At 34.9% G+C, this 21,198-nt stretch overlaps 1 protein-coding gene and 1 pseudogene across 1 annotated transcript in view; one reads left to right on the top strand and one right to left on the bottom strand.

The window, feature by feature from the left end:
- Nucleotides 1-20,661, top strand: part of GBE1 (1,4-alpha-glucan branching enzyme 1) — a 273,138-nt gene extending 252,477 nt beyond the window's left edge. Inside the window, exons 15-16 of the mRNA XM_054551665.2 lie at nt 11,220-11,335; nt 19,890-20,661. Of these exons, the coding sequence (XP_054407640.2) occupies nt 11,220-11,335; nt 19,890-19,946 (173 nt within the window). The 3' untranslated portion in view covers nt 19,947-20,661. The remainder of the gene's footprint in view (nt 1-11,219; nt 11,336-19,889) is intronic.
- Nucleotides 823-952, bottom strand: LOC112132965 (U2 spliceosomal RNA; annotated as a pseudogene).
- Nucleotides 20,662-21,198: the final 537 nt, after the last annotated feature.

Here is a 21,198-nt window from a genome sequence, read left to right as displayed (position 1 = left end):
AGTGAGACCTGTACTGTGATTTTCTATCTAGTCTTAAAAGAGAAAGAGGACTATACATTAACTATATGACTCCAAATAAGTTAAGACTTCAAATAAAGAAAAATGATGTTTCTACCACCACAGCTAAAATAATCAGATTTCCAAATTTTAAATATATTAAAGTTTATACACTTTGCAGGCTTTATCTGGAAGATGGTGGTAGAGTGGTAGAAACTGTTATACCTAACAGCATATTCCGGCTCTGCCAAAATATTAGATATATTATTTTGACAAACCCCTTTGATGTTCTGTGCTTAAGTTCAGTCGTTTTTATAGAGAAAGCTAACCAGTAAAGTAGATACGGAAAGTCTTTGAGTTTGTGCCGACTTGAATAAACTTGGAATCATGTATCCATGTCAACTAAGAATTATATAAAATGTTTATCTTCAAGGCTCATACCAATCAAAATAGTTAACTTGAGAATTAATTGCTTCAAACTAACATGCTTTATTATAAATTATCCAAAATGAAGGATTTTTTTTCTGTTATAAATATTCTATTGTAAATTTATAAAGAATATGAAATCTTTTAAAATGTCTAAGTTAAACTTTATAGGTAATGAAATGGAATTGTGATAGAAGTTATATTTATACAGATCTTACATGTTAACTCTATGAAACAAAGGGAAAAATTCAAGTTTGGTCTTTGATGACCAAAGTAGTATGAAATTATTTCTTAAAGTTTAGCAAAAACATGCATAGATTAAAAATTAAAACCCAGGGAGGAGACTGCAAAGGAAAATAATGAAAAGATACACTCACTCACTCAAATGCCAGGTTCTAATCTAGGTCCTATGTGGCAGAGAAAAAAAAGAAATTTCTTATATAGATTGTATTTTAATAATGAGAGACAAAAATTAAACTGATAAGAACAGATACTACACTTGATCTTAGCCAGAAGGCTGAGAAGCACAAATATAATGATTAAATGTATAATATGTTAAAAGCTGATAATACTACGGTGAAAAATCAAAGCAGGTGCAGGAGCGTGTGTGGAGGTATTTAATTTTCAGGTAGGATTGTCACCAAAAGCTCTCTCAGTATTTCTCATAAACTTGAGAAGTACCTTCTTTAAAAAAAAAAGACAAACCCTAAAATTTAAAAAAAGACTCTAGTCCTCAAAGAGTTCTATGTACTGTATGATTAAACTTTAATGTAAAAATTTTTAAATAGCAAATTCTAGTGAGAACAAAGACACGGAGAAAGAGGAATAGAAATAAAGATCATAAAGGAAGAAGAGGCCAAGTCAAGTATAAAAAGTAAAATAAAGAATTAATAGACCCACTTTTATATTTTTCATCCCTTGAGAAAGCAATTTAAGTGAGCCAGGGTCTATAGTGGTAATAGCCACAGCTGCTAATAATTTGAGCACTTTTCCCAGTGCTACATAGAGTGTTAAGCACTCAATAATAGATTGCTTCAGATAATCTCTACACCCACCCTCTGATGTGTTACCTCCATTTACAAATGAGAGACTGAGCCTCCAGGAAGTAAGTAACTTTCTCAGAGACACACGATTAGCAATTGGTAGGACTGGAATTAGAATGCAGTTGTTAGACCCTAAAGCCCATGGAGGTACTCACCATATTTTAGTGTTTTAGAATGCTATTTCCTATCCCTGTCTTTCTGCCTGAAATGGCTCGGATAATGCTCTCTTACTGCTTATGATTGTCTTTATTTTTCAGAGACGTCCCCATTTCCAATTATGTTTTTATTTAGATATATTGCACTTGACTCCATTGAAGGCTGTTCCCAGAGTAAGTTTGTTTGGGGGAAGGTGTTTATAGCCTGAATCAAAATTATTTTGAGTTTAAAAGCACAATTTTTTTAAAAAAAGTGTTCAGTCTGCAGGGTGTAAACTCATTTTGATAATAAAAGATGTGGTTAAAAAGGTGAATAAAAATCTGTTATTTTTTTCTTTTTCAGTTCTAAATAACTGCCATCGCTTCATTAGATAATTGAATTTACAAGTTCTTTGGAGAATCCTAAAGGCACAGACAGAGAGCAACAGTTTTAGGGAGAGGTTAGTGCAGAAGTGTGAGCACATTTTTCTATTTTTCTTCCTTCTCAAATTATTGAGAAACAGTGACATTTTTTAGTTTAAGTTATATAATCTTCTAGGATACAGAAAAGTTTCTAAGTAGGTTAGTCAGAAGTATTCTGTATTTAGAATAATTGTCCTATTTACATAGAGAAATATGTAGTACTCGAAATTTTGTATTACCATTTGATTTGCTATTTACTGATATGTCATTAAGCATGCTTAAAAATAAACTAATAATTTGCATGAAAATGCATTTCAAAAAGCATAGTAATCCGTTAATTAACCTGGTAGATAGTGACATTTGAGCCCCTCATCCTTTGAGCTTGTTTTATTGCTATTTTGCATTGTAGAGTTTCTAAAAATGTATGGCCGAAGAAGCATACTTGCAGGGATTGGAATTTATTTTGTAGTGTAAAATCAGAAACCTTTTGTTGATGAAATGAGCACATCCTAGACTATAATAGAAATATGCTTCTGTTTTGCACTTAATTAAAATGTACGGGTGTCATTTAAACTTTTAACGAAGACAGTGTTCACAAATTTGAATGCATATTTAGCTTATGCATGAAGATCTTGCTTTTTTCAACGTCTTTAAAATTTTAAGGTAATCTAATAGCAACAAATATATATATATATATACACATATATATACACACACACATATATGTATAAAGAAAAAAGTTGTATTTGGATTTTGTTATATTTTAAAATTTGCTTTGATTACATTCATTAGTAAGTTTTCTGTTTTTTTGTTTGTTTGTTTTTGATATGGAGTCTTGCTCTGTCACCCAGGCTGGAGTGCAGTAGTGCAGTCTTGGCTCTCTGCAAGCTCTGCCTCCTGGGTTCACGCCATTTTCCTGCCTCAGCCTCCCAAGTAGCTGGGACTACAGGTGCCCGCAACCACACCTGGTTAATTTTTTGTATTTTTAGTAGGGACAGGGTTTCATAGTGTTAGCCAGGATGGTCTCGATCTCCTGACCTCGTGATCTGCCCACCTTGGCCTCCCAAAGTGCTGGGATTACAGGCATGAGCCACCACGCCCGGACAAGTTCTCTGTTTAATTCCACATTACTTTCTTATAAATTTTATTTTAGAAATATTATAATATTGGGGGATTTTTAAAAACTAAAGTCAGGGAGATAAAAAAAACAAACTGGATATTTTCCATTGAAAGAAATATAATCATAAAGATCACATGGCCATAAATAGTTTTGAAAAGTAATTAAAATATCAGAACTCTCATTTTTTGTTTGACTTATGTTTTAAGTTCAGGGGTACAAGTGCAGGTTTGTTATACAGGTAAACTTGTGTCGTGGAGGTTTATTGTACAGATTCTTTCATCACCGACGCATTAAGCCTAGTACCTATTAGTTATTTTTCGTGATCCTCTTCTCTCCTGCCACCCTCCACCCTCTGGGAGGCCCCAGGGTGTGTTGTTCCTCTTTATGTGTCCATGTGTTCTCCTCATTTAGCTCTGCTTAAGTGAGAACATGCAGTATTTGGTTTTCTGTTTCTGTGTTAGTTTGCTAAGGATAATGGCCTCCAACTCCATTCATGTCCCTGAAAAGAACATGATCTAATGCTTTTTAATAGCTGCATAGCATTCCATGGTGTATGTGTACCACATTTTCTTTATCTAGTCTGTCATTGGTGGACATTTAGGTTTATTACCTGATTTTTCCATTGTGAATAGTGCTGCAGTGAACATGCGCCTGCCTGTGTCTTTATAATAGAATGAATTATTTTCCTTTGAGTATGTACCCCGTAACAAGATTGCTAGGTTAAATCGTATTTCTGTCTTTAGGTCTTTGAGGAATCAACACACTGTCTTCCACAATGTTCAAACTAATTTACATTCCTACCAATGGTGTTTAAGTGTTCCTTCTTCTCCACAATCTTGCCAGCATCTGTTATTTTTTGACTTTTTAATAATAGCCCTTCTGCCTGGTGTGAGATAGTGTTTCTTTGTAGTTTTGCATTCCTCTAGGGATCAGTGATGTTGAGCTTTATTTCATATGATTGTTGGCTGCTTGTATATCTTCTTTTGAAAAGTGTCTGTTCATGTCCTTTGCCTACTTTTTTATTGGTGTGTTTGTTTTTTTCCTTGTAAATTTAAGTTCCTTGTAGATGCTGAATATTAGACCTTTGTCAGATGCATAGTTTGCAAAAATTGTCTCTCATTCTGTAGGTTGTCTGTTTACCCTGTTGATAATTTCTTTTTCTGTGCAAAAGCTCCCTAGTTTAATTAGATCCCATTTGTCCATTTTTGCTTTTGGTGTCTTCGTCATGAAATCTTTGCCCTCGCCTGTGTCCTGAGTGGTATTGCCTAGGTTGTCTTTCAGGGTTTTTATAGTTTTGGCTTTACATTTAAGTCTTTAATCCATCTTGAGTTAATTTTTGTATATGGTGTAAGGGAGGGTCCAGTTTCAGTCTTCTACAAATAGCTAGCTAGCAGAACTATCATTTTTAATGATGACTGTTTAAGTTTAATGTGTATTCTAGATCACAGAAGTAAAGATGGAATTACCTAAATAAGATACACAAATACACACACACATACACACACCGCCCCCCCCACCACGACACCCCTCCACCACACACTAACAGACCTGCACATTCATTATCTATATAGCAATATATCACAAGTCTTTGCCACTCCTGCATTTGGAAAGAGACCAGAGAAAGAAACTGAAAGTTGTAGTTCATAGCCTTTTCTGTGATTCGGGACAATAAAGTAGGCATAATTTAGCCATGTTTATAAAATAAATGGACAGATCTATTTGAGATGCTAGATAGCTATAACCTTAGGTTTTGTGGAGTATAACCAGCAATAAATAAAATTCAATCCATGTAACATAAAAAGGGAAGGATTGTGTTGGAACATTGTGGCAAGCCCTGTGCTGTATAGATCTCTTCAGACTACTAAAATCATAAAACTCTCCTTGCTTTTCAGCAACCGTTCTTACCCTACCAGACATTTGTTCACATTTCCATTAATTAAAACATTCCTTAGAATTTTGAACCTGATATTTTCCGCCTTCAGTATAAATTCTCTTTCCTGGGGTCACTTAGCTCCTGGGCATTATTTTAATCATGGTAATATGAATGGATTGATTAAAGAATTAGATATAAAATAACATGCTAGATTCATATTCCAAAAACCTACATTATTTCACATTTTAGCCTCTCTTCAGTTGGAATGTACCTTACAATATTGATGTGGTAGTGATATTTTTTCACTTTATTAGAGATATATAAAATAATTCATCTTGAAATGGGTGATGTCTTAGATTTGAAGATACATGGTAACTTACCCGCTCTGCCATCGTTATAGTCATCTAGTCACTGGAGAACTCTTCTTTTTGTCACTCAATTTGAAACCTCAAGGGTTGTACCTTACAATAAATTTCCTTAGCCTCATCAGTGGGAGTGAAGTGAGTTTAGTGCAGAATGATATAAATGATAGTACTTCTTACATCAAAATCCTTATACTTTGAACAGACACTTTATCAAGTGCCTGAGCAAACACAGCAGCTTTTGAAGTATTTGAAGAGCCATTGAATTTAAGAGTCTTCATGCCTTCACTGTTCTTTAATCTTATTAGTACAGGCCTCTTTCAGAACACTGGCTCTTCCTTGGTTCAAATTTAAGGACATGGATTATAAAATAATGGCTGAAAACTTATCTACTTCAGCCTGTTGATAGATATATCAAATACTTAGGAAGCTCTTGAATTTAAAATAAGAAATCATAATATTTTAAAATGCTATCCAAACTGATAGGGACCTATTTGATCTCCTTTTAAAAAAAAAAAAAAAACTATTAAAAAAATTTTCATTCTTTCCCCACTGTATTTTTTTCCAGTTGAACAAGGTAAATTTTATGGTCCAGTGTTTTGTATTTACTAATAAAATGATCAAATGGACCAAATAAGAAATGGACTAGAACAAGTATAGTAAATATCAGATATTCAGACCTCAACATTACTTTTAGGAATGGCAATCTTGTATGTCTAATCATGTCAGTAATTTAGATGGATATCATTTTATCTGATTTTTCTGTTTTTATTCTTCTCTTGTCATTTTCATTCTGTCCTCTTTATGCTTGGAATGTGATATATTTTGGATATTTGTCCCCTTAAGATCTCATGTTGAAATGTGATTCCCAGTGTTGGAGGTGGGGCCTGGTAGAGGTGTTTGGGACACGAGGGAGGATTCTTCATGAATGGCTTGGTGCCCTCCCCATGGTAACAAGTGAGTTCTCACTCACATGAGAGCTGATTGTTTAAAGGAGCTTCACTCCTCCTCCTCGCTCTCTCTTGCTCCCTTTCTTGCCATGTGACATGCCTGGACCCCTTCTCCTTCTGCCATGATTGTAAGGTTCTTAAGACCCTCACCAAAAGCAGATGCCAGCACCATGCTTCCTGTATGTATGGTCTGCAGAACTGTGAGCCAAAATAAACCTCTTTCCTTTATGAATTATCTCAAATATAACAATATGAAGAATTTCAACCTGAGAAATAAACAAGAAACTGTATATGAAAACACTGCCGTATTCTTGGCATAAAATTGGTGCCACATATAGAGAGTAAAGTAATCAGATCTACATTTGACTTACGCGCACCTCCCAACTCTACCACTTAACAAGTTGTCTGCCTTTGGGCACAACTGCTCTCCCCTTCCACTTCTGATTCCCTAATTCAGTCTCAGTTTCCTTGCTTTTGAGTACTGTCACTTGTACTTCTAAAACTCAGTCTATGTCTCTTCTTTCCCACAGTCAGAGATTAGCCATACTTAACTATCCTTGGACTGTTGTTAGACTCCTGACTGCTTTTCCCGACTTAGTCTTTCCACTGTCTGTTTTATACTGTTTACAAACCTCCAGGTTAATTTTTTTTTATTGTGATACACTTTCTCAAGAATTTTAAACACTATCACACTTAACCAATAAAATAAGTCTTAAGACCTTAACCCAGCCTTCAAAAGTCTTCATATATGGCTCATCCCTCATATTTTTCTTCCTTGACTCTCCCTCTCATTGCATATTGCTTTTTGCTCTATTTATGCATGTTCGTATGCATGCCTAATCTCCCTTTACAGGCTGTAAGTCACATGTACTTGAAGACCATGTCTTCGTTATTTTTGTTTCTTGCACAATATCTTGTACATTGTATGTACTTAGTAAATGAATGGGGGAGTATAGATAATTTATTGTACTTTCCTCAATTATAAAAAACAATATATGTAATTTGGCTTTTCTTGGTAAGTCAGTGTTGTCATTCTGAATATCATTTTCAAAGTTTTATTGGGAACCTATTATGAGAAGGTCCTCTGCTAGGCATAGGGAGGTAGCTATGGATAACAGATGATCTTTTAAGGTGTCCTGCTAAATTTATCCTGTGTGCTATGTATTGGAAACCATATAACGAAGGTAGTTTAAAATAAGTATACATTGGCTTTGAGTCATATTTTCAGAGATAAATTTTCACAGAAAAAGGATGATGTAGGAATTGTGGTGCTGTGTGGGTCCCGTATCATGTATGTACATATGTGTGCATCTGTGTGTATGTGCATGCACATGAGAGAGAGTGAGGGAGTACCCAAGTGAGAGAACGTGTAAAACAAACAAATCAGTTGCTCAAATAACCTGCTTGAAAAGGATTTGTTCTAATTCTAAGCAGTATTCCTAAAACATGTAGTTTCCTGATAGTTGAATAATATATGGTAGCAATTCACAATGATAAAGCTCTTTCACATGCATTACCTTTCACTTAGTGTTTAAATTTGTATAAATTTCTGGATTTTAAAGGCCACATTTTCTAAAGGAAGCTATTGTGTTCCCTGGGTAGTGTAGACACGGAACTGGGTGATTGCACAATTGGACACAGAAAATTTTTTTCTTTAAATTATAGGCCAGAGAAACATGTCTAAACCAATGTTTTGAAACTTTCTCTATGGCTTTTATAAGCTTTCCCTTTACGGCTACCAATTATATAAAGTAAGTAGATTCTAACATTTTCAATATGATGATCTCTTTCAGTGTCAAAGAGAAATGAATCCTTATATAGCAATTGTTTTTTTACTGTCCTTTGATTGAGAAAAGTATACACAAAAACTATTAAATTTTGTGACTTTAAAATTGCATTTTTTGGTTTGTGAAGCTCAGTCTGTACTTTACTGGGGGAAAAGCATGTAAAATGATGGACACGTGATTTTTATTTTACTGTAACATTGAAAATAACGATTAAATATTATTTAATTCTGTGTCAGAGAAATAATTTTGTTGAGAACATGCTCCTTTACTAAGAAAAAAAAAAAAAAAAAAAGCATTCCAGGCATGGTAGCTCACTGATCCCAGCACTTTAAGAGGCCGAGGTGGGCAGATTGCTTGAGCTCAAGAGTTTGAGACCAGCCTGGGCAACATGGTGAAACCCCATCTCTACAGAAAATATAAAAATCAGTCTGGTAGCATGTGTCTGTGGTCTCAACTACTTGAGAGGCTGAGGTGGGACAAATTGCTTGAGCCCAGGGAGGCAGAGGTTTCAGTGAGCCAAGATCGTGCCACTACACTGCAGCCTGGGTGACAGCCAGACCCTGTCTCAAAAAAAAAAAAAAAAAAGTGCCCCTAAGTAAATGAGGGAATTCTTATTTTTAGTTTTGCAACCTTAAATAATTTTCCTATAACATTTTAAAAATTATAATTCAGGTGACTAAAATGAAAGTGTTCATAGGAGGAATAGTCATCTCTAGTATTAGTGAGAAGTTGAATTTCGTTAGGAAGGGGTTCAGAACATGCTACCCCGAAATATGCCACTTTGGCATATTGATTATTTTGAGCTGAAGCTGTTTGAGAAACAACAGATGCAGAAAGAGCTCTTTGATCTCCTCCTTTCTACCTAAAAGCAAATCATAAAATTACCCATGAAAAAGTTGCCTTTCCTGTGCCAGGAATAGGAGGACATTCTCATCACCAGACATTGGGAAGCCATTCCAAAATAGACCTGTACAAACAAACCTACTAAAATAACCCCTGTCTTCCAACAGTTTCCCCCATATATTTCCTCGTTGTTTTCCCACAATTTACTGCCCCCGGCACAAGCTCTTGTGTCTTGTCACATTCCCATAATTGATCATTCATTGTGTAAAAGGCACATTAAATGTTTGGGCCTGATGGTTTCTTTCCTTTTTTCTTTTTAACTTTTAGGTTCAGGGGGTACATGTGCAGGTTTGTTACTGGGTAAACTGCATGTTGTGGGGGTTTGGTGCTCAGATTATTTTGTCACCCAGGTAATAAACATAGTACCTGATGAGTAGTTTTTCCATCCTCACCCTCCCCCAACCTTCTACCCTCAAGTAGGCCCTGGTGTTTGTTGAATTAACACAGGAACAGAAAACCAAATACCTCATGTTCTCACTTACAAGTTTGAGCTAAACATTGAGTAACATGGACACAAAGAAGGGAACAATATAATCTGCATTTTAATAGTAAAAACATGTACGTTCTTTGAAATACAGTGTCAAACATGTATAACAACATAATTTAGTCTTTAGACAATGCCTAATGCATATATAGATTCCCAACCCCTTATAATAATATAACTACTCACTCAGTGAGAACTTACAATAACATGACAAGAAAACTTAAGATTTCTAAGATACCAATGCATATTTAATTGTAGATTTTTGTATCAAGTACCAGTCAGTGATTCTTAACACCTAGGTTGGGAACCATTGCTTTTGATGATATACTTGCTTTATTTAGCCACTGCTATCAAAAGCCTACGTTGTGAACCAGTAATTCATTAATTGATATTTTAATTCAGTTGTTTTTTAAAGTATTCTAGAACATTACTCTCTAAACTGTACTGTTTTAGTTTTTGAAAGGTTTGTCAAAGTATTTTGAAGAACAAAAGCTAAACTTCTATGTTAATAGTTTTTTTTAATTCCACAATATTTCATTATTTGCCATGTCTTTGATTATTTATTTTCATTATCCAGATTTCAGCATTTAATATATTGATAGGCTCAAATCATTTTCAGCTATATTGAGTGACTTTAAATGTCCCTGTGCCTAGTAGTCATCATTTGAATCTCAGTCTTTCTCTCTTTCTCAACTCAGTAATATTCTATCAGTTTCAGTTTGAATTAGAGAAGCCTGACCTGGATTGACTAAAATGGAGGCAACACTACTAGCAAAAGTTTCTGTAGCATGTCCATCTTCATCTCTGACTTAGACAAAGATTTTCAAGGGTTGAAACTGATGGCTTATTTTTCCTTGCTCACAGGTTCTATTAATGTGATAATTTTTGCAGTAATGATAATATACTAATATTTCTGAGATTAATGATATATTTTCCAGGAAATCAAAACAAAAAGCACTTAAACTGTCTGTATTTCTACTTAGGCTAGAAGAAACTTAAGATTTCTAAGATACCAATGCATATTTAATTGTAGATTTTTGTATCAAGTACCATTTCTAGACATTTTGAGCCTTATAAATTTGAACATAATGATAGCTTTTATTAATTTTACGGTAAATATGCTAATACTATCTAACAACTTATTGTGAAAAATCAGATGTTCAGCACAGATGCAACGATGCATTTCTTTTTTGAATATTTTTTATCTGAAGTTGATTCAATTCATAGATGCAAAATCCACAGATATGGAGGACTGACTGTATGTGTTTAGTAATATATCTAGCAGACACATGGAGATAGTATGACTATTAGTAAATATTTAAAAGATGACTACATGTTGAACTTATTCTTTGTGGCTTGTCTTGGTAGAAATAGTATAATCTCAAGGAGCAAAATTTCTATTCAATTTGGAGGAGAATTTATAACAAGTGGAATGGGTTGCTTGAAGAGAAAAGTAGATTAGGTGTGTTTCGTCCCAGGCTGGGTGATCACTTGATGAGTCGTGATGGAAGCATAACAGGGATCTCATGAGTGTGTGCAGTAGATAGCCTATAAAGCCCCTTTCAAACATAGAACTATAAAAGAAGAAATGAGTTCTTAGCACAAATTATGATTTAACACTGCTCAAAAACTCACTTCTAAATTGCTCTCTCAGCACATATTTTACAGTGTCTCATTCAACTCCTCAACTGTTGTGAATTCCTTAAGAGCTGTACATTCAAAATTGTGCTAGATTCAGATGCAGCAGAATATGGAGGGCATCAGAGACTGGACCACAGCACTGACTTTTTTTCTGAGGCTTTTGAACATAATGGGCGTCCCTATTCCCTTTTGGTAAGTAAGTTTCTCAACCTATTTCCTGCTATTTTAATTTACTCTTTTATTCTTATAGTAATGTTTTTGTTCAAATAAACAACTCTTCAAATAAGCAACATGGAATAAAAGCATGAAGGAAAGGGGTTAGGGAGAGGGGACTACGCTTGCCCAGATGTAATGTGTGTAAAAATTGGGTTTTGGAAAAACTAATAGTAAAGGATATTTAGGGGACAATTGGCAAAAATTAAATATTAATAGGATTCAAAACTGTTTCTCAAGAAATGAGCAGAGGGCAGTTTTTTAGTTTTCTTTCAATTATGAACATTTCTATTCTTTATGCAACAGTTCACTTTCCTTCTGTTCTTGTTTTCTCCATAACATTTTATATTAAGCAGATTTCTACATTATTGACTAGCAAATGAAGTTTAATTTAAAACACCTTAAAAGAGTCAATGAAAAATGTATCTTTTGTTTCATGTAGTAAATTGAAGACTGAATTCATTCTAGTTATAAAATTCTCTGGATTTTTTATATTACTGAATGAAGCATTATATGACATAACTAATTTTTACATTGTGGTGTTCACACAAATAGAATGTTAGAATGTTGCTTTAAACTACTATGTTTAAATTCTTTAAAATATGTAGAATTTAGTAAGTTTCTAGATTCAGAGGAATTCATTATTTAATTTATGGCCATATAGTAGGTTCAAAACCACATCTACCATTCCTAATTCTAGGAGGTACCTAACAAATACATGACTTTGCCATAGCTGTTAAAGTTCTTATTTCATTAAATTCTCTCGCTTTTCAAAAGTTTAGATAGAAGTCAGGCATGAGAATCTCTATGGTACCCCTAGGTCTTCCATCTTTCTACTGTTTTCCCACCTCTCAGAGTGATTCCAACACTCCACTTTGTAAGCTGCCATATTATATATAAAAGTGATATGCCAAAGATCATAGCATAAAATCATTGAAAAGAGCAGGGATTACAAAGAGTGAGTTGCTGGATTATGGGTTGTGAGGAAAGTGCAATGGAAAGTCCTATGAGAATTAGGTGTTGCCCTAAATGTATGTGTGTGCATATGGGTGTGTGTTGATGATGACGTTGATACAGCTTTAGATATATTTGGAGAAAGATATATATTTTTAAGAGAGAGGGCTCAAGGGCGCTATCACATTCTTCAAGGAATTATTACTATGTGAGAACATTCAATTTTGACATGTAAAATAAGATCGATAAAAATAGTTTTGGAAGTGAATACGAATATTACCATAAAGTTCTGAAATAATCAAAAGAGTTAGATGCCCTTAGGGGTTAGGAAAGATGATTCAGCTCACAAAGGGGAGTCACGGGGAAGGAGCAACTGATTGCAATAAAACTGAACTTTCACTGATGGAACTAGACTGAAAGGACTTGGAAAGAGTCAAACAGCAAAATTCTTACATAGCCAGCTTTTCTAAATGTCCGTGTACCCCAACAGGGTTCTGTTATGAGGAATCTGAAGGTACAGTGAAAAGATCACAAAACACCCTGGCACAGGACCTGGAATCCTGACCCTAGTCTGCCATTTACTCACTGAGACATTGAGTAATTTAATTTTTTTTGCACTGCAGTTTCCCCCACCTGTAAAATGAAGATGATTCATATTATCTTCCCTACAGCAAGAGATTCTGAGGAAGCAGAAACTCTTTAACATGCCCAAGCTTTTTGGAAACCATAAAATGCTATTGCACATGTATTTTAAAGTTGTTATTGTCATGGAGAGGCAATTATTATTCAGTAGTTTAAACATGTCAAAATACTAAGTGTTTCGAGGACACGCAATTGAGAATACCTTCTCCCAGCTTTGGGGAAATGATAATCTTAGGCGACGGCTCAGACTCTTTTGAGGTGGGCAGAAAATATCTTGGCATCCTTTCAATTTTGTGAGAGTAAAGATATGCTGGCTTATTTAAAACAAGCCAACTAACCAGTGGCAGCAACATCAGGAGATTACTTTTCAATCACTAATTGAATTGATCTCACCAATGTGGAAAATGCAGTTGTAAATTATCAGTTAGAATAAAGAATGTCTCATAAGTATCAGTAATACATAGAGGAGGACAGCACTGCAAGGACATGGGAAACAGAAAAGAGCTGAACGCTGCCTGCAACAGAATTCTAATCCAATGCAGCCGTGAGATAAGGGCTAGCTCTCTCTTCCCAGCAGCAACATCTTGTTTTCGATGACTACAGTGCTTCAGGAATTACTCGTTTAAATACACCTTTAGGCTCCAGATGATAAGATCACTTGTTTTAATGTCAGATTAAGGGAGCCCACACAGATGAGTAAAATACAGAAAATCTAGGCAAACAGGTTTTCTTTTTTACCTAAGTTATTCAGCAAGGAGCCAGAGGAAAAAAAATCACATTAACAAATGTACCTATTCTAATAATGCTTCATTATAAGAGAACTCCTTATTAAACTGAGTCATATGTGCTGGGATCCAGTGGAGTTGCTTGAACATGATCATAAGTGCTGTAGGTCTTATACCACTTCCAGTGAGATCACTCATACCTCCCATACTCGCAGACTAAAAGGAGGAAGGAAGAACAAAACACAATTTTTCCTTCTTCCGTGAAATTTTTGCCCATCATAACTAGTACACAGCATTTGCTAAAGCTTAATTTGCAAGCTTAATAATCCAAAGGATCTGCTGAATAAGTGTCGAATCTGTTTTCAAAGATAGCAACAAACAGCCCGAAGGAATCTTAAAATAGCCATACATGCTGCAGCATCAGCAGGTACCACTCTAGCGTTGTCTCTGTGTGCTCCCTCAGTTGAAACTGTGAAGCCAGGGATAACTGCATGTATACCGCCATTGAAATGTATTTGCTAAGGTCAGAGTATGTCAAAAATGTCCAAAAGTGATAGGGCAGAGCTCCGCCAGTCTGCTTTACTGGCAGTTATTGGAAACTCCATTTTAGCACAATCATTTCTCTATATTTTGATTCCTGATACAGGAACTTAATATGTTAACCTATATGTTAATCAGTGCATTGGAGGCAGGGGACTTCCTTTCTCTCCTCTGATTCATAAAACCAAATTCCATGGCACAAATGGGAGAAAAGAGATTATTGAGCCTTAAATGAATTAGATTTCTTTACAGTAACTGAATGATGATGCTGAAAATGAGAATAAAGCAGTAGGTTTAGCACTAATTACTTTGGCAATTAGGTTTCTTATCAATAAGAAGTAGATGTGTTTACTCTCATTCTAAATTTGGAGGTTCAAAAGTAGACTTGATTTAAATATAGGATTTGGCATAGATGTATCATTTTTACTGCCCCTCAGTTATAAGTTTTAATACAACTTAACAGTTGGAAAATATCTTTTGCTCTATTCAAAATTATGAAAATAGTTTTTTAGAAGAAAGAAATTCTTGATTTTTAGTTTACTTTTTAAATGTATATTAGTTAGATGAGCTAATATACATTTCTATACAGAAATACTAGCGTCACTTTTCTCCTAACCCCAATGCAAAATAATGAGAATTAGAATACAAGAATAAAATTTATTTTTTCTTAGAAAAGTATTTTATGAACTAAAGCATGTATGTGAAAACTAAAATTATTTTATATCATTTTATTTTTCAAAAAACTGTGATTTTTATTATGAAAAAGAAGTGTGTATGTAGACTATGAAAGAATCTGATGACTTTTTCATTGAATGATGTTTTGTTTGTTTTTTGTGAGACGGAGTCTCACTCTGTTGCCCAGGCTGGAGTGCAGTGGCATTATCTTGACTCACTGCAACCTCTACCTCCCAGGTTCAAGCAGTTTTCCTGCCTCAGCCTCCCGAATAGCTGGGATTACAGCCGCACACCACCATGCCCAGCTAATTTTTGTATTCTTAGTAGAGACGAGGTTTCATCATGTTGGCCAGGCTGGTCTCAAACTCCTGACCTCAGGTGATCCACCTGCCTTGGCCTTCCAAAGTACTGGGATTACAGGCGTGAGCCACTATGCCTGACCCACTGAATGATGTTTTCATTCTACCAGAATTATATGTGTATGTGCTATTTCTAAACTTAACAATTTCTAAAGGAATTTTTTAATTACCCTTTAAAGTATTAAATATTTTTTAATTTTAAAATTTTCTTTTTTTAAATGTTTGACGCTGTGTTTTCAAAAATTGTGTAATTAAATTTTGCAAGTCAATTATTAGTCCTAGAGGAAAATATAGTCCTAGAGGAAAATAACATTTTGCCTGAATGACATAAAATAGACCATTGTGTGAACAGTTATTTTCTTAGCCACACTCATGGTTAGCGAGTCAATTAAGTCATTAAAGTCGTCAAAATAACTGAGTAGATTAGCATGCATTTGACTCTCTTAATAAATGAGTTGGATTGTACTGTGCTATTCTGATTCTTTGTGAAGAGCAGACTATTAATATAGCTAGAAAAAAATGAAACTCATGGCTGTATACTACGTTGTCTCATGTTCTTAAGGCGATTCTAGGTATCAAATGTTAGGGCTTACAGGCTAATAAATGAGCATATGAGATATGTTTATCAGCATGCATATTATCATGAATGATAAGTGGTTTCTATATACAGGTACATCAATATACTTTTTATATTTAAATATACTTAAATGATTGTGTTTAAATCTACTTAAATGTGTTCATGTTTCTTTTCTCTTGCCATATTAATCAAAACTGTTTTATAAATTAAAATGATAAAATGAGAATTACAGAGCCAATACTTAGACTAAATTTTAGGAACCCCAAATTGTTCATGTCTGTAATTGTCTCATCATAAGGGTTAGCTCTGATTATCTTACGTTGTTTAGTATAATTAGTAGTAATTTTCTAACCACTAAGAAAATTGATTTACATACTCGGAAGAAAACTCAAAATTCCATAAATAGCCATAGTTAAGAAAAATCACTGGCTTAGGGAAATTCTTCCATGTTGCCTATACCACAAGAGCTCTGGAGCAATATAAACACATTCTGGTAATTAACAGTGCAGTGAAATATATGTATATTATTACAAAGTATTTCTGTTAATGATACTGTACAATTGTGGACCAAAGGGGTTTTTTTTAGCATATTGCATTAAGAGGTCTCTAAGTATGACGGAACTGTCATCATAAACCTCCTTACATAAAAAGACCAGCATCAGTTAGTGAGTATTCTTGAAGCATTTTTTAACCATTAAATGCCACAATGGGAATATATTGCGGTGCATATGTTACAAACCTGGAACTTTGTTATGGCATCCTTTAAAAAAAAAACCCTCGGCTGGGCGCGGTGGCTCACGCCTGTAATCCCAGCACTTTGGGAGGCCGAGGCAGGCAGAACAGCTGAGGTCAGGAGTTTGAGACCAGCCTTACCAACATGGAGAAACCCCGTGTCTACTAAAAACACACAAAAAATTAGCTAGGTGTGGTGGCACATCCCTGTAATCCCAGCTACTCGGGAGGCTGAGGCAGGAGAATCACTTGAACCTGGGAGGCGGAGGCTGCGGTGAGCCAAGATTGCACCATTGAACTCCAGCCTGGGTAACAAGAGCGAAACTCCTTTGAGAAAGAAAAAAAAACCTCTTAAATTTAGACAAGCTAAAATGCCAAAACATCAAAGAGTAAGACTGGTTCTAAATTATCATTATGTAATTATTATTATATTTCATTAATGAAATAGAGGTTATGAATGAAACAGTAGATATCACAATTGCATAGGACCCAAATCTGAGATATGTCACTATAACACGCACTAACAGAGACCTGTCATTATTTATCCTAGGCCTGTCTAATGTGTTTCATTGCAACTTTCCCAGGAACCTGGGACTTATCAGAGTCTTTTTACCTGCATTGTAGGACGATACTCTATAAGAGAAATGTTTTCAATGTAGAGGGAACTGAAATTCTTTTGTCCAGTTCCTGGTTCTACTAAAATGTTTAGATTGGTTTTCATTTTTAGATTGCTCATGGCAGAACAATTCAGAACCATTCGAATTGAACCTTCTGTCCCACTGATTAGTTAAATCCAGTTACTGTGATCCCCAAAATGAAATATGTAGACTATGACCAGCCGCGGTGGCTCACGCCTGTAATCTCAGCAATATGGGAGGCCAAGGTGGGCAGATCACCAGGTCAAGAGATTGAGACCATCCTGGCCAACATGGAGAAACCTCATCTCTACTAAAAATACAAAAATTAGCTGAGTGTGGTGTTGCGTGCCTGTTAATACCAGCTACTCCTACTCAGGAGGCTGAGACAGGAGAATGGCTTGAACCCAGGAGGCGGAGATTGCAGTGAGCTGAGATCACACCACTGCACTCCAGCCTGGTGACAGAGCAAGACTCCATCTTAAAAAAAAAAAAAAAAAAAAAAAAAAAAAAAAAAAAAAGGAAGAAAGAAAGAAAGATGTAGACTAGACCTCCTAATAAGTACATGGGAAACTCCTGTAGAAGAGTAGGTCACTTTATCAATTTGTACATGTTTTGCTAAGATGTAGGGAGGGAATGGGTTGAATCAGGCTGTTTTTTGTTTTTTTTTTTCTCCTTCTTTGCTTTGGTTCGTGTTCATTTTGTCTGTAGCTTGATTATGGAAATGTGCCCTCCTTTGGACTGGGTCTGTCTGGATCTTTGGTAATAGTCCTGCTTTATTCATGGATAACTCCAGCTTCCTTTTATTGAATCAGTCTCATAACATCTTACGTATGACAAAGAGAAAACATTGCATGGAAAGGATTGCATTAGCAGTGAAATTCTGATGTGATATGATAGTTATGAGATATTAAATACAATGTGTAAACTCTAGGGAAACAGTTTGCAGCACTGAAATACATGGTTTTCTCACACTTAGTGACTACATGGATGTAATATTTATCTTTTTGGAAATACTGTATTGCAAAACAGACCATGAGACATTGAGCTACACAGCGACTGCTGGCATTTGTTAATCTTTTGCAGATGACTTTCATTTCCTAAATCACTATTACTTTGAATGAAGATTAGAAAAACTGTTCTCTAGCCATTAAATCCAGAATATAAATTTAAGTGCCACCATTTTAAAACTGCTTTAACTTTTGATGTTAAAAACTAACCAACTGTATCAATATGTCTGATTTTTTTAAGAGTAGTATGGGTTCTTTATTGTGAAACCTTAAGAGAAAACATTTGTAGAGTTGAGATGCATTGGACATACAAGTCTCATTCAGTGAAAATCAACTGTTCTATTTCTTTGATTTTTTTCCTAAAGTCATGTTTGCTTTGCACCTTCATTCTGGTTCTAACCTCTGAAAGCTTTTTTTTTTTTTAAACCATCAGGCAAGCTTTCATTTAGAGATAAAGTGACTGAAAATAGTAAAATATCAGCAAAGTCAGAGATGAAGACAGATTGTCACAATGACAACCATCTACAATATTATTTTTACTGTTTGCTTTGTTAATACTTAGATATGTTGTTTGAACTAGCATATAAATAAGCATTAAGCAATTCAAATCACTTCTCAATTTTATAAAAAAATTTCAGATATATTAGATAATATCTTGTTAAATACGCACCTATTGATCCACTATTATTCCTTCATTCATTGTTCATTTTTTTAATTCAGTCATCAACATCTGCCTTGTTCAATGGCACCAACTGAGAGTTAGAAATAAAACGTATGACTTCTGCCTTTGTAAAGCTCATAGTCTAATGAGGGAAACAGATGGTAAACTTGAAAAATCATTCACAAATTGTGTTAAGTGTTCAGAAAGAAACGAAAAAGCTGCCATGATTGGAAAAGAAGAACTTATCATATCTAGGGTTGTCAAGGAAAGCCTCTCCACATAGCTGGGATTTTTCCAAGAGATAAGGAACCAGCAAGGCAAAGAGTGTTTACAGCAGAAGGCACATCATAGGCAAAGATCCAACAAAAGGGAGTGTTTGTTGTGTCCAAGGAACTGAAAGGCTCCTGTGGCTAGAGTGTAGTGGGTGAAGATGCAAGCAAGGAGCTGAGCTAGGATATCAGATTTAGGCAGGGAGGAGCGAGTCAGGGCTGTGCACGCCATGGAGAGAATCTGAATCCTAGTTTAAGTGCAGTGGCAAGCTGATTCATTGGTTTAAATTGAGAGTTAGGATTCCTTATATTACATTTCAGTTTTTGTTCTTGAAAGGAAAAAAACAAAGACAAGATTAAAAATAAGCGTCTTGATGCAAAACCAGTGCCTTGTATATTGCTTTTCTTCATCTAAGTGAAGTAGTAACATTGCAAACTGTAGGGCAGGCTTCCTTCACCACCTGATAGAGCCTCAACACGGCAGTAACCGGGCCATTCACATCATTCTTGTGTAAGGAGCATTGGTTTTCATTAAGTCGTATGGAGCCCTCTAGTGGTGGTTGCTTTATGGTAGTCATGTTGCAGCTAGAACTGTTGAAACTGTGAAATTGAGCCTTCTAAGAGCTTGTAAAATTGTAAAGGTAACTGTAACTTTAGGCAGATGTGAGACTGCGTCATGCCTATGTTTCTTTGACATAATGACAGGCCGTTTGGTACTTTCTTCAATTGCACTGACATAATTGTTTTGACGTAGGTGTACATTCCAAGCAGAGTGGCCCTCATCCTTCAGAATATGGATCTGCTGAATTGAAGAGGCCTGATTTCAGCTCCACCAGATGCAGATTTGTGTTTTGTTTTCTTGTTATCACTGTCCCACAGCTTATAACATGTATGCTTTTCAGAATACAGTTGTCTAGCAAAACCATCAGGTGTCTGAAATTCAATATTGGTTTATGCAAATACAGCAAACTTTTATTTAAGTAGATGGGAGAATATGTTTAAAATATTAGGAATCCTTGACCATGTTTTCAAGTCATCTTAGCAGCTAGGATTCTCAAATGGAAGTGCTATATATAATATGTTAAAAACATTTTGCTTTCCTGGCTAATTATTTGATCCTTTTAAATTCAAATTTGAATCATTTGTCATGTATGATTATTTCTGTTAAATGTACACAGTATTTAAGATGGATATTTGGTGGCTCTATTTGTTCTGATATCTTTTGGTGTAAATTATGAGGTACCAAGATTGTTTCTTTGTTTTTTTTTTCAAATTGTGTTTAGAAATAATGTAATAAATACGCAGTAGTGATATAAAATAAAGAATTATATCCAAGATAATATAAAAGCCATTACGTATGAACTCATCCATGTCTCATTTTGTGTAAGTTTCATTTTGTGATCGCTTGTCCACCAAGTATCTTGTTAAATGCCAGTACCTCAGTCTTTCTGAAGCCCTGAAATGCTAATTGTAGCATTTCAGAAAATGTCTTTCATTTCAATCAATAAAAAGCTTTTGTAAAATTGCCTTTGCTAATGTTTATTTTGCAATGCTATTATAGGGCTTGATTATAAATGAATGTTATTGTGCCTTATCTCAACTCTAATACCTTCTCCGCATACATTCACATCTACATGTTGGACTAGGAAGCATGGAGATTAATATTTTTTTTAGGCACAATTTTGTAACTTGAAATCACACTAACCAATTTTGATATCTAAGCTACTCCTTCGTTGTAAACGTGAACACTTTTAGAAGCTAAATTAAGTATCTCCACTCAGTAGAATACTTCTTCATGAATTTGCTCCTTGGTTAATTAAATACCAGGACACAGGTCTAAGATCATTGATTCATAACTGAGAGATTATAATGCACTTATGGGACATAAAGTATCTGCTACTTTTTTAAAAAGAACTAATTTTTCCCTAATATTAGTACTGACTGCTTGTTTTTTGTTTTTAGCCCGATTATTTGCAGTTAATTAGAAATGAGTTCTTTCATTAAAAACTCAGTAGGAGAGATAAGCAGTAGAAACATTTTTATAGCCAAGCCTATACTGTATA

This window comes from Pongo abelii, chromosome 2 (assembly GCF_028885655.2).
Source record: "Pongo abelii isolate AG06213 chromosome 2, NHGRI_mPonAbe1-v2.0_pri, whole genome shotgun sequence".
Classification (NCBI taxonomy): domain Eukaryota; kingdom Metazoa; phylum Chordata; class Mammalia; order Primates; family Hominidae; genus Pongo; species Pongo abelii.
The sequence above is the reverse complement of the archived record's forward strand: the minus strand, read 5'-3'. Positions and strand labels throughout refer to the sequence as shown.